This window comes from Cydia strobilella, chromosome Z (assembly GCF_947568885.1).
Source record: "Cydia strobilella chromosome Z, ilCydStro3.1, whole genome shotgun sequence".
Classification (NCBI taxonomy): domain Eukaryota; kingdom Metazoa; phylum Arthropoda; class Insecta; order Lepidoptera; family Tortricidae; genus Cydia; species Cydia strobilella.
Window position 1 is genome coordinate 59,307,478 of NC_086068.1, and position 14,409 is coordinate 59,321,886.

At 42.9% G+C, this 14,409-nt stretch overlaps 1 protein-coding gene across 1 annotated transcript in view; it reads right to left on the reverse strand.

Moving 5' to 3' along the window:
* Positions 1–4,882: 4,882 nt before the first annotated feature.
* The window catches only part of LOC134754739 (cytochrome b5), a 28,417-nt gene continuing 18,890 nt past the window's right edge, over positions 4,883–14,409 (reverse strand). Inside the window, exon 4 of the mRNA XM_063691084.1 lies at positions 4,883–4,968. Within this exon, the coding sequence (XP_063547154.1) occupies positions 4,893–4,968 (76 nt within the window). The 3' untranslated portion in view covers positions 4,883–4,892. The remainder of the gene's footprint in view (positions 4,969–14,409) is intronic.

Sequence of the window (14,409 nt, forward strand, 5' to 3'; positions counted from 1 at the left end):
GTCCATCTTTGATTAATTGTTAGTGGTTTAAAAAAAAGTGCCAACTAAAATATATGCAAAATTAAACAGGTTGAAAAAATTACACATTTAGACGTTAAAATACCTTTGTATATATTAGAACGTATTGAATTTTATAAAAATAAGCATAGAAGAATTTTGAGATCTATTTTTCTGGACCTACATCTACAGTGGCGCCAACTGGTGAGCACAAAAACGGTAGCCCTCATTGGACGAGCAATGGTTATTCTTACACGTAAGGGCGACTGAGCCACTGTTTGCGTTGAGCCACTGTTCCCGCCTTGATCTATAAATATATTGTATCTTATTAAATTACAACAAAACCAAAATATAAAACGACTAAGATAAAGTATTTTAATAACAAAACTTCCGTAAGACAAAAACATATTAAATATATTAATAACGGGTCACTCACGTATTTTAAGTCGAAAAAATACTTAAGTTACCAATAATTATCCCTTTCAGATTTATGTCATTTATTAAAAAATATAACATTATGCCTTACACGATATTATTATAGCTAAATTATGCAGCTTAAAATTAGCATAAGCTTTCTCTTTCGTATAATTTGCCCTGTATCCTCCTAAGGCCCAGCCTATAGTGTAGGAAATAGAAATGATTTTGCGTTGTTGGAGAATTGAACGAAACAAAGGAAAAGCGACTGTTCCAATTGAATAGGATTTAAATTTCATTGAACTGAATAGGTACTGTAGGTAGGGCCTTAAGGCCTTAATAATAAACCCATTAAAGTCAGACCAAGCTAACTCTGCACGGCAATTTGTAAAGACAAAGTGTGGTAACGTCATCATTAATAGAAACTAATAACAATCATAAAAATACACAGAATAGTTAAGGAGGGATTATGACATTTAGTTTATACACGGCGGGACGACTTGGACGCATTCTACCCCAAATGGTGGGAAAATGGCGATGACAGGGTCGAGTGGAGAAAACGAGGGGAGGCCTTTGCCCAGCAGTGGGACACCAAAATTGGCTAATAAAAAAAAAAAAAAAAAAAAAAAGTTTATACACGGCGGCAAAAAAATAAGTGCATTCCCGTTGCCAGGGAGGTTTTGGGATTATATTTTCGCGATTTCGGGGTTGGTTCCATAGTAAAAGTTGCTCAGTATAATCCGAAAACCTCCCTGGCAACGGGAATGCACTTAATTTTTACGCCACCGTGTATAAATAACCCTTTGAACCTCTAGAATATTTAAAGCTTTCGTGATTTGTGCCCTTAACGCCAAGAACGCTTAGTGTAAGACCTGAGTGGACGCTCGGGTTGAGCGTGAAGCGGGGCGGGGATATTAAACAAATGCAAACGTATAGGAGCGGCCTTAGTGCACGCTGCTTAAATCACTTGTGAACCCGACGCCACGCTGCACGCCCCGCCGAACGCTCCGCTTCGAGCGTCCACTCAGGCTTTACACTTAGATATAAAATAAATGTTGTGGCATACATAGGCTATTAAACCAACTTCCTTTAAGTTTTATATTGGCCATCTTGTATGAAACATGCTGGCGTGTACGTGGCATTGTGATACAACCAAAAATACTATAAGCGCTAAAAATAATAAAAAAAAACCGTTTAATTACTGATTCATTTGGACGCCGTGTGCGGTGCGTCATCGTGAACGTTGTCGGATGCAGGAAGGTTGAGGCTGGACCCGCGCGCGTCACTTGACCTCTTTGGCGGTCTAACCCCAGTAGCATTTATACGTCATTATGACGTCAGCGACGTCATAATGACGTAATAATGCCGTCATTATGACGTCGCTAACGTCATTTTGCTACCTGGGAAGAGCGTTTTCACGTTGTCCGATCGGATGTCGGAAGGAAGTAAAATGTAAGATATATGTGTTTCTCTGTATTTATTAAATCATTATTACTAAAAAACGCGGACTTACTCGTAATGCCAATGGCACTTTCCTGTAGCCGTTTTTATCATAGGCGCCTTCCGACATCCGATGTCGGAAAGGTGCTTCCGATAAATTTAGCTATTTCGGAGCTCCCCGTCAGCTGTCGGACTGATAATATAAGGACGGTATACACTCCTTTATCCAAAATTGCAGGTAACCTGAGGTCACCGAAGGACGTTATCCCGTTCCAGTCACCTGGCGTTTATAAGATCGATTGCAGTTGTGGTAGTTCCTACATCGGGGAAACGAAACGTACCATTGCGGAGCGAGTTAAGGAACATATCGCAGCTGTCAAGAACCGTCAGGTGAACAAGTCTGCCGTTGCTGAGCATTTACTAGAGTCAGGGCCAACCCACTGGATTGAGCTTCACAACCCTAGAATACTTTCTACAGATCGTGGGTTTTATAGTAGAAAAATCCGTGAAGCCATTGAAATCAAGAAACATAGAAATTTCAATCGAGACGAAGGTTTTAAGATCTCATCCACATGGAACCCAGTCATTAGTAAGTGTAAGCGAACCCAAATATCGAAAGTTGAAAAATCGAATATTGTGAGTGTTGTGTGTCGACCCGGTAGCATCCCTAGTGCGCAAAACGTTCAAGTTAATAAACAAGACAAGTGCGGGTAGTTCGAAAAACTCGCGCGCCTAGAAGATGTTGATGTCAACTTTAGCCAGTCTTCTCCGAGACCACGGGGACAACGCCGTCCTCGAAACGTCGGAGGTACATTTTAAAACTATTTTACGCGATTAAGTCCCGTGGAGATAAATAATAATGAGTAAAAATCGTGAAAGTTTAAATCAGTGTTCTGATAATATTTGTTTGTGTGCGTATAGTGTGAACGCATAAATCGCATAATGCTTGTTGTAGTGTGCATGACCGCTAAAGACGGCGCCCAGGTGGGCCCCGCGGGACCTACGCGGATGTCGGATCCTACATCCGATATCGGATCGAACAATGTGAAGACGCTCTAAGGGTAAATATCTATTATCATTCATTTATACACACTTCATAACGGTCTTTTGGAAGTTTGCTAAAAAGTAAATAAAGTAACTGATTGAATAAGCCAGCCCGATCCGAATGACCCATAAAACATTCTTGCTTAATAAATAACTATCAAATCGAACCCAACCCAACAAACTTACAAAGTAAAATGCGAAAAGTACAATTGGGGCATTTTCTATGAAAAGGGACCTTATTGTCGATGGCGCTTACGCCGCACAGCGTCGCGCGGCATTGTATTTATATCGGAGCATAAGCGTAAGCGCCATCGACAATAAGGTCCCTTTTTATAGAAAATACCACAATTTGGCTGGTAATTAGCTTAATGAACGCACTTTTGCGTTCTCGGCTTTAGTGTTAGTTGCGCAAAGCCATTGGCATTGCATTAAATATGTTGTAAATAAATATGTTATGTCTTATATTTATATGAAAAAATTATCTGAGCTGATGTAAAAGTGTCGTACTTTGCCGATTTATATAAATAATAAAACATGACTAAACATTGCTAGTCACAAACTCATAGTTGACATGATATAATACTTATAACTTGCCTGAAGTATGCCCCTGACCTTAGTTTATCGCTTCCCCAACTCAAATAACTTCGCCCGTCGAACGCCTATCGACATTTTCGGCACCTGGCCACAGAATAAGTAATAGTATTATCATACAGAACGGCCACGCACCACCCCGCCCAGGCTCGAATGACCTCGCCAAGCGACAGCAGATAGACGGCCGTTTGCCGACCGCTCAGTACTATTTTTAAGCAACTTACACTATGACGCATGACGCGTGTACAGACGTGCCGTTCACACATAGAAACGCAAGTGATTTTTGATGTATAGCGTGTCCACCCTGTGGCGAGGAGCAGCGCGATGGCCTGGCTTAGTGTAAGGCCTGAGTGGACGCTCGGGTTGAGCGTGCAGCGGGGCGCGGCGTGCAGCGTGCATGTTAAACAAATGCAAACTTATAGGAGCGGCCTTAGTGCACGCTGCTCACATCACTAAACTTGTGAGCCCGACGCCACGCTGCACACCGAGCCTAGCGAGCATCCACTCAGGTCTTACACTTATGCAAACATACGGCAAATAGAGGACGGCGTACGTTATATGTGGTTATTTTTTCTACAAAAAGGGACGTTATTGTCGATGGCGCTTACGCCATTATTAACTACGCGACGCTGTGCGGCGTAAGCGCCATCGACAATAAGGTCCCTTTTCATAGAAAATGTCCCATATCATAATGTAAGTTGCCAGTGGCCTGGTCAAGTGACTATCGTTTATAGAAAACGCCAATTGAAACTTATGTCGCAAGAATATGGCCCGATATTTATCTTGTTGTCGGGTTTATTATTCGTTACATTCGGATAAAATTTGGTTGGTTTAAAGACACCTAAATACGAAATCCCAATTTGGTACAAAAAATGTATAAGTTTGCCGTTGCGTACGTTTTCGTAACTCAGTGGAAGATGTTTTAGGGAATTGGGCTTATTATGCGCAGAATGGAACTAACTATCGACCAAATTTTATCGAAATCAAAAAAAAATCGACCATAAATTAAGAACCGGCCCGTATCGCCGTATCTGTCCCGACACGTTACTACTTTTCGATTGTCAATTTCGCTATGGCCCAGGCCGCGTAGCCAACATGTCAATAGTTAACGCTCCGTAGAGTATCATAGCCAATGTAGCCATCTCTCTATGACTCTTCCATATTACGCTGCGTCTTACGTAAGCGAACAACTCGCGAACGCGGCGGGCCCACGTCGCCCACACCCCACCGCCCACTTCTACACGTATCAAAGAATTGATTGACCCCGCGCCGCATCGCGTTAGCCTGTTGTTCACCTACGTAGTACGCTGCGTTAGTGCGGAGCGTAAACGATTGCACGTTGGCTACGCACTGCTCAGATAACTTCGGTGGTGGAACGCCTATGGGCGTTTTCGGCGGCTTGAAGGTTACGCGAACAGGTAGCGGTAGAGGATTGTGGCCGCGACGCCGAGCAGAAGCGGCGCCAGCCATGAGGTCCACCCACTGAAAAAAAAAAGAGTAGAGATAACTTGTAGATATATATATATATATGTAAATAATTCCCTAACAGCATTTATACGTCATTATGACGCCATAATTACGTCATTATGACGTCGCTGACGTCACTTTGCTACCTGGGAAACATTCCTTTTTATACAATTAGATAAGTACAGAAGTTTTGTTATAAACTATTGTAGCTGCTTGGAAGGTAGTTTTCCTATCCAAGATAGATCTCGTAATTTCTAAGAACAGCAAATTTATTTATTTTCATTTTCTGTCCAGTTTGCTTAAATACCAACCAACCAAGCCATGCCTGCATGCATATATATATATATATATATGTAAATAATTCCCTAACAGCATTTATACGTCATTATGACGTCAGCGACGTCATTATGACGCCATAATTACGTCATTATGACGTCGCTGACGTCACTTTGCTACCTGGTGTTCGCGACGCAAAATACTATTTCATTAACCGCGTCAATGAATGTGTAAGAGCTGAGAGAGGTGCGGGGAGCCGGGGTGCATCTATGCATTTCCGAACAAACCCGATTTTGGTTCCGAACTAGATTCCGCGCCAGCCGCACGTCTCTTGCGCTCATTTTTTTTGTGTGTGTACCTACTTTCGATTTTAAATTCAAATAATATAGTTTTGTGCATAATTTCGGACTTTTCACTTGTGTTTTGACTCCCAGCCGTTACAAAAGCTGGTCTTCGAGCCGGATCGTTAATGTTCCATACGCCTAAGATGTCAAATGTTAAAACACGCCGTGTTGCTAAGCGAGAACTGTTGGAATTGGAGGGTACCTCTAACAAAGAAGCGACCGGTACCGATAAGCCGCAGGATACTGAAGCTAAAGAAGAAAAAAATGAACCTTCGACTTCACCAAAGCGGATTTTGGATACGACATCAGTGATCGCGAGTACCGTCAAGACAGAAAAGACTCGCAAATCTGAGCGCGCGGTTAGTATGTCGAAAACAAAGAAATCTTCGGTATCTTCTGTAGAAGCGCGCAGAAAGAAGCTGGAACTAGAAGCCGCGGAACAGAAAGCACGAATTAGAATGGAGTTGATCGACAAGCGATTGGAAGCCGAGATAGCGGAATTAAATAACGATTACAGTCCACATTCATCGGAGGCCGCCAGTATAGTTTCCAAACGCAGTGAGGTTGCTAAATGGGTGGAGCGAAGTCAGCAAGAATTGGAGTCACGGCCAGTCACTGAACGGAACGAGGGTCTCGAGGGGCCAGGCTTGCCGTGCCCGCTAGCGTTACAGAACGACGCTAGCACCGACGGTCCAATTCACCAGCTCGCTAATGTACTCAAAGATTTCCTCACAACTAGCATCTCTGAAAAACAAAACTCCAAGCTCCTAAGCCGTATCAGTACACCCAAGGACCTACCACTGTTCACTGGTGACGCAATGGAATGGCTACAGTTCAAAATGGCATACGAAGAATCAACTCGATTGTGCCAATTTAGTGATTCCGAGAACTTGTGGCGGCTACGAAAATGTCTCCGTGGCGCAGCTAAAGATGCAGTCCAGGCGTTACTCATCACGGCTACTTCTCCCGAAGTACTTATGTCTACGCTCGAGCTACAGTTTGGCAACCCAGATATTATATTGCACCGTATAAAACAAGAAATAAAAAAATTAAGTTCAGTGGCTCCAGAGTACCATAAAGACATTGTTATGTTTTCAAATAAAATTAAAAATTACGTTGCCGCCGTACTCGCACTTAACCGTGAAAATCACCTAGAAGACTCGAGTGTAATCACAGTTGTGTTATCTAAACTGCCTACTATTCTTTTGTCTAAATGGGCGGACTACCGGTACTCACACAACACGGCGAGCACCACGACTAGACTCGATCAACTATCGGATTTCCTCAACGAAGAAGCTATTAAAATATCACAGTGCAGTGTTATGTTAATTTATGCTCCAAGAGACAATTTTAAGCGTAAATACACGGACAATAATATCAACGCTAAGACTATACTACTACAAAGTGAACAAAGTTATACTAAGTGTCGTTATTGTCACGGATCTAATCACAATCTCACAGACTGTAAGAAATTTAAAAAATCATTACCAAAAGATCGCTGGAGCTACGTAAAACGGTCTGGACTTTGTTACAAGTGCCTATTACGTCATCACGATAAACAGATGTGCCCGGCGCCGGCGTGTGATATTGATAACTGCGGCGAAACGCATCACCGCTTATTGCATTTCGTTCCGAATAATCGTGGTACATCAAGCGACAACCCCGTGGTAGAAGAACCGCCCGAGACGGAAAATACCGAAACTCAAGTCGTTACTCGTATTGACTGTACCTCCGAGAGTGTTGTGTTAGTAAAAGTCGTGCCAATAAGTGTACACGGACCTAATGGAACAATTATAAACACGACCGCGGTCCTTGACGACGGTACTAGTGTGTCGATGATAACAGCGGGTCTGGCCGCGCGGGCCGGGCTGCAGGGACGACGCAAGTACATGCATGCGCGTGGTGCATGGAACAATGCCGAGTTATCGTGCGAAACGCAGCTGATAGATAACATTACGGTGTCTAATTGTGACAAAAAACTGTTTACGTTGAGCGCGCGCAGTGTGAATGAACTTGATTTACCTACACAAAATATGAACTTAGTTAATTGTGAAAAGTTCGCGCATGTGCAAAAGTATAAAAAATATTTAAGTAACGGACAGTATAAAAAACCGGAAATACTAATCGGTCAAGATAATTACCATTTGATTTTACCGTTAGAAATCATAGGTGGGAGTACATACGACGAACCATATGTGACTCGTACTCCGCTGGGCTACTGTTTACACGGCAGGGTACCCTCTGGTGTGACGTCATCACACCGCGCACTGTTTACAACCCTGCATTTAACTACTTATGACGACGATGCTGACGTCACCGAGAACAACCGGTTGCTTAATGAACTACACGAGAAGGTTCGCCGTAACTTTGCAGTGGATTCTATGGGAATTTCTACTAAACCGCGGCTGAATAGCGAAGATGAACGCGCTCGTGAACTGCTGGAGCAAACTTCTACTCTCGTTGACGGCAAGTGGCACGTCGGCTTGCCCTGGAAGGACGTGAACTGTGTCATGCCCGACTCATTTCCCCTTGCGATGTCACGCTTAAAAAATGTCGAGCACAAGATGTCAAAGAATAGCGCATTCAAACAGAGATATATGGAACGTTTCGAACACTTATTCGAAAATAATTATGCGCACGAACTACTCGACACTCAAGTTACGCCAAAGACGTGGTACTTAGGACATTTTGGAGTAGATAATCCAAATAAGTCAAAACTCCGGCTAGTATTCGATGGCGCAGCTACCACGAACGGTTTTTCTCTAAACGACTATTTACTAAAAGGCCCCGACCTACTCATGTCTCTCTTCGGCATAATGCTCAGATTCCGCGAGCACCCTATCGCCATATCTGGGGACATAAAGGACATGTTTCTGCGAATAAAAATAAGACCCGAAGATCAGAATGCTTTCCGATTCTTATACAGAAAAGAACCCGAAGAACCCGTGAGAACGTATGTGATGTCGTCCTTAGTATTTGGAGCCTGCTGCTCGCCATTTATTGCCCAATTTATCAAAAACAAGAATGCTCAACGCTTCGAGTCATCATATCCATCAGCGACGGAAGCTATATATAAGCAACATTATATGGATGACTGGATTGACAGCGTGCCAGATGAAGAAACAGCTATCAAGTTGATACGTGAAGTAAAAATGATCCATAAACAGGGAAACTTTGAAATACGCAACTTTATGTGCAACAGCCCAGCGGTACTCGATAGCCTACCAAAAGAAGCCCTAGGTGAGACGGCCGTAAAGTTCAAAACCGGCGAGCATTACGACGGCGAGCGAACTCTCGGCCTATTGTGGCGTCCAGATGATGATACCTTGGGGTTTGACGTATCGTTTAAAAAAATACCGGAAAGTATTATAAATGGACAACAAAGGCCAACAAAGCGTGCTATGCTGCGCGTTGTGATGTCGATTTTCGATGTTTACGGATTTTTATCGCCTATTACTATCATAGGAAAACTGATTATTCGTGATACCTGGCGATTAAATATATCTTGGGATCAAGGTGTACCTGACGATATATACGACGAATGGTGCAAGTGGACGAACCTACTTAAATCATTAGAAAATGTGAGACTGCCCCGGTACTATAACGACGCCGCCGCAACGAGCCCCGCCAGCGTAACGCACACCGAACAGTTGCTAGGAGGCGACGCGCCCGGCCCGGCTTTATCGTTATCTGCACCTGCGCCGCCGCTGCAATTGAATGAAAATAATAAATATACAAACCTGCAGTTGCATCTGTTTTGCGACAGTTCATCTATAGCTATGTGCGCGGTGGCTTACTGGAGATGGGAATGCAATGGATTAATACACGTTGCATTTATAGCTAGCCGAAGTCGTGTGATGCCTACTAAAACCTTATCAATTCCTAGGGCGGAATTACAAGCTGCTGTATTATCTGCTCGCTTAGCAGATACGATAACAAAGGAACATAAGATAAAGGCCGAGCGACGAACCTTTTGGAGTGATTCAAGTTGTACTTTGCATTGGATAAGGAATGCCGCTCGTACTTATAAACCGTACATAGCGCATCGTTTAGGCGAGATTGACGAGATGACGCTCATTAGTGAATGGAGGTACGTGCCTACAAAATTAAACATAGCGGACTTGGGCACGCGAAAAAACTATGACTGCTGCATTTTGGAAAACGAATGGCTTCACGGACCTACCTTCCTCCGACGTGATGAGTGTGACTGGCCAACCGATGTACTGAACCCTGAAATAAAAAATACAGCTGATTTAGAATGTGTAAATATTATACAAAATAATGAAATTGACTTACCAGTGCCGGACCCAACAAGGTTTTCTTCGTGGTTGCGCCTACTTAGGTCTACTAATATGGTACTTACCATTATAAACAAATGTAGAAAACATACCGTTGAGAAAGATGTTACCATGGAGAGAGCTGAAAGTTTAATTTTGAGAACTTCACAAGCTGAAAGTTTCGGACAAGAAGTAAGTGACCTGAAACAAGGAAAACACATTAATAAAAATAGTAAAATACTTACCCTGTCACCGTTCCTCGACGAATATGGAGTCTTGCGCGCGGCGGGCCGCATCGATGAGGCTGCAGATGTTTCGCCGGCAATGAGAAGACCTGCAATCTTAGATGGTCAGAATTATACGGCGCGCCTGATTGTAAAACATTACCATACTAGCGCCGCGCATGGATATCAGGAATTGGTTGTAAATAATATAAAACAAAAATACTGGATTACAAAATTAAGACCGACCGTTAAGAACGTTGTATCTAAGTGCATGACCTGCCGGCTTAAAAAATGTAAACCAGAGATACCCAGAATGGGGGACCTACCTAGTGCTAGATTGGCTCACCATCAACGTCCCTTTACCTTCTGTGGTGTAGATCTGTTCGGTCCTATGGAGGTAACTATTGGGCGACGACGAGAAAAAAGGTATGGCGTTCTGTTTACCTGCTTAACGGTGAGAGCTATACACCTGGAGACCGTCGCATCACTTACCTCCGATTCCTTCATCATGGCCCTGCGCCGCATGGCAGCAAGACGAGGCTGGCCTCAACAATTGTTTTCGGACAATGGGACGAATCTCCGAGGTGCCGATACTGAACTTAGAAGGTCGATTCAGGAACTGGACGAGGAGAAGCTCAAAGACGGAGCGATGAACCACGGGGCAAAATGGACATTTATTCCCCCTGCTAGCCCACACTGGGGAGGTGCATGGGAGCGCTTAATACGAAGTGTGAAGGTATCCCTGAAAACCATACTAAAAGAGCGAGCTCCTAGAGAGGAGACCCTGAACTCTCTGCTCGCGGAAGTTGAAAGTATTGTTAACAGCCGACCACTAACCCATGTTTCTGTCGAGCCAAATAGTCAGGAAACGCTGACACCTAACCACTTTCTTGTGGGTACATCATCCAACCTACCACACATGGGAGCATTTGACGGATCAGAGTTATTTCTAAGAAAACAATGGCGCATAGCTCAGCTCCTTGCTGACCAATACTGGAAGCGTTGGGTGAGAGAGGTTCTACCTGACCTGGTGCCGAGAAAGAAATGGCAAGCAGAGCAGAGGCCATTGCAAGTTGGAGACCTCGTACTCATAGTGGACCCAGACGGGCCTCGCAATGTGTGGCCCAGAGGCCTAGTACAAGAAGTCATACCAGGCAGAGATGGGCGGGTCCGAATGGTGAGGATTAAGACCAGAACGGGAATTCTTACCAGATCTGCCACACGCGTCGCTCACCTTCCGATAGGGGATGAGTGCTGCTAGTGCAGCACTAGGGGGGGGTATGTTCGCGACGCAAAATACTATTTCATTAACCGCGTGAATGAATGTGTAAGAGCTGAGAGAGGTGCGGGGAGCCGGGGTGCATCTATGCATTTCCGAACAAACCCGATTTTGGTTCCGAACTAGATTCCGCGCCAGCCGCACGTCTCTTGCGCTCATTTTTTTTGTGTGTGTACCTACTTTCGATTTTAAATTCAAATAATATAGTTTTGTGCATAATTTCGGACTTTTCACTTGTGTTTTGACTCCCAGCCGTTACACCTGGGAAACATTCCTTTTTTTACAATTAGATAAGTACAGAAGTTTTGTTATAAACTATTGTAGCTGCTTGGAAGGTAGTTTTCCTATCCAAGATAGATCTCGTAATTTCTAAGAACAGCAAATTTATTTATTTTCATTTTCTGTCCAGTTTGCTTAAATACCAACCAACCAAGCCATGCCAATCTACTATTAGGTATAGGTACGCTCCCAGGTAGCAAAATGACGTCAGGGACGTCATAATGACGGCATTATTACGTCATTGTGACGTCGCTGAGGTCATAATGACGTATAAATGCTACTGGGGCTACGATGTGCGTCGGATACTTAACACGTCAACATTTCACTATTGATCCACCCTTTTCAATATCATCATTAGATTAAAATTGATAATGCTTTTAATCATATCTAGTCCTTATGCAGCATTCAGAATATTAAACGAGGCAGTCGAATATTGATCGTATTAAATGCATAAGGACTACAAATGATGAAACGATTAATGATCGAATGATGACTTCGTAAAGACCGGCATTACGTTTTTGACTCCAGTGTATCGGCCCCATTCGTAGTGCTCGTAAGGCCGGTCTTTACGAAGTTATATATTCTCGTCTCGTACCTTTTACTCGTTATGTTTTTCGAGCGTAATGTAACTCTGACACGCCTAACATCCATTCTATGTATACTCATCCATACTAATATTATAAATGCGAAAATGTGTCTGTCTGTCTGCCTCTCACGCTTAAACCGCTGAACCGATTTAGTTGAAATTTGGCATAGAGATAGTTTGAGTCCTGGAGAAGGACATAGGGTAGTTTTTATCCCAGAAGTCATCCTTCAGGGGGTGAAAAGGAGGGAGGAAGTTTTGTATGGGCAATCGATAAAAAGCAGATTAGGTAAAAAATAAGCTACGCAAATTACTAACTCCACGCAGTCGAAGTCGCGGGCAAAAGTTAGTACTATAAATGCGAAAGTGTGCCTGTCTGTCTGTTACCTCTTCACGCTTAAACCGGTAAATCGATTTAATTGAAATTCGGCATAGAGGTAGTTTGACTCCGGGAAGGACATGGGATAGTTTTTACGTCGGAAATCATTCCTAAAGAGAGTGAAAAGGGAGGGGGAATTGAGAGATTTAATGAATTGCCTGATAATTGATGTCAAGCAATAAAATTAAGTTTATGCTCAAATTGAATGATTGCTATTGCACTTTATTCAGGCGCTAAACTTGCTCTAGCTGCTGTTACTGATTCCACGCAGACGAAGTCACGGGCAAAGGCTAGTAACTATATCCATACCAATATAATAAATGCGAAAGTGTGTCTGTCTGTTACCTCTTCACGCTTAAACCGCTGAACCGATTAATTTGAAATTTGGTATAGAGATAGTTTGTGTCCCGGGAATTTATCCCAGAAATCATCCTTTAATGGGGTGAAAAGGGGGGTGGAAGTTTGTATGGCAAATCATAAAAAGTAGATTGGATAAAAAGTAAGCTACCCAAATTACTTACTATTCCACGCAGACGAAGTCGTGGGCATAAGCTAGTATTTATATAATTATGATATTTAAATGTTATCATACCGCTGAAGTGATGAAGCCCTAAAATACCTGTCCGCCCTCGGAATACCCAACTGACGTGAAGTGGCGCAGAATAGGGCAGAGTGGCGCTCTCTTGTGTCAGACGCCAAGATCCTTTTTTAAATCACTGAGCCAGTTAAGGGGCCCACTGATTATCAGTCCGCCGGACGATATCGGCCTGTCAGTTAGAACAAAAATTTGACAGTTTGAGTGTCCGGCGGACTGGTAATCAGTGGGCCCCTTAAGAATTGCCGGAATAAGACAACAAAAACTACGGCGCCAGTCAGATTTTATATTTAAAAAAATATTCGAATTTAAACTATCGTGAGACAACCTAACTTAGCTAACTTTGGGGTTTCACTTACGTATTTTTAATCACTCGCGCGACATGTTTCGGAGAGCCTAGGTCTCCATTTTCAAGCACTAACAGTGCCTGAGTGAGTAGCGGTCACGACGGGCGGGCGTCACGTACTGCAGCGCGCAGTATAGCGACCTATAATAGGCTCTCCGGAACATGTCGCGCGAGTGACTAAAAATACGTAAGTGAAACCCCAAAGTTAGTTAAAAATTATTCGCTTGTAGAAGTCCCAAATACGAGAACGGATACGGATTCATCCACTAATTACTTCACACGAATTTCTAGGTTTTTTGACCCCTCCCTCCTTGTCACACTTGGTCACATTTGGCAAACCCCCCCCGGTGTGACGTCACATTTTTTCAACGAAATCGGCAAATCTTGCAGGCATTCATTGGAAAATTCGTGAAAATAAAATTTACTCAAATTTACTTTATATCATGTAAACAATGATTGTGTCATTATCACGATCATATATATATATATATATATACTTACGTCACAGTGCACGTGGGAATAACATACGCGTAGGCAGCCACGTTAGTACAATGCGGATAGGTAGCACACAGATCCCAGGTAGCACAGTGACGTCAGCGACGTACAAGTGACGTCATTTATAGGTCATGACGTAGCGGAATAACATAAGTGTAATAACATAATGACATGAAAAACACTGTCGGTGCCCATTATTTTTGAAAAGCTTACTTTATATATTATGAGAAAATTTCTAAAAATTTTGCAAAACGTAAATAAAAATGCTAATTTCAAACATACAACATAACTAAAAGACGTAAAAAAATCAAGCCAAATTAGACATTTTTTGAATAAAAAATCAATCTTGAGCAACTATAAAAAAAAAGCTATTACTGGC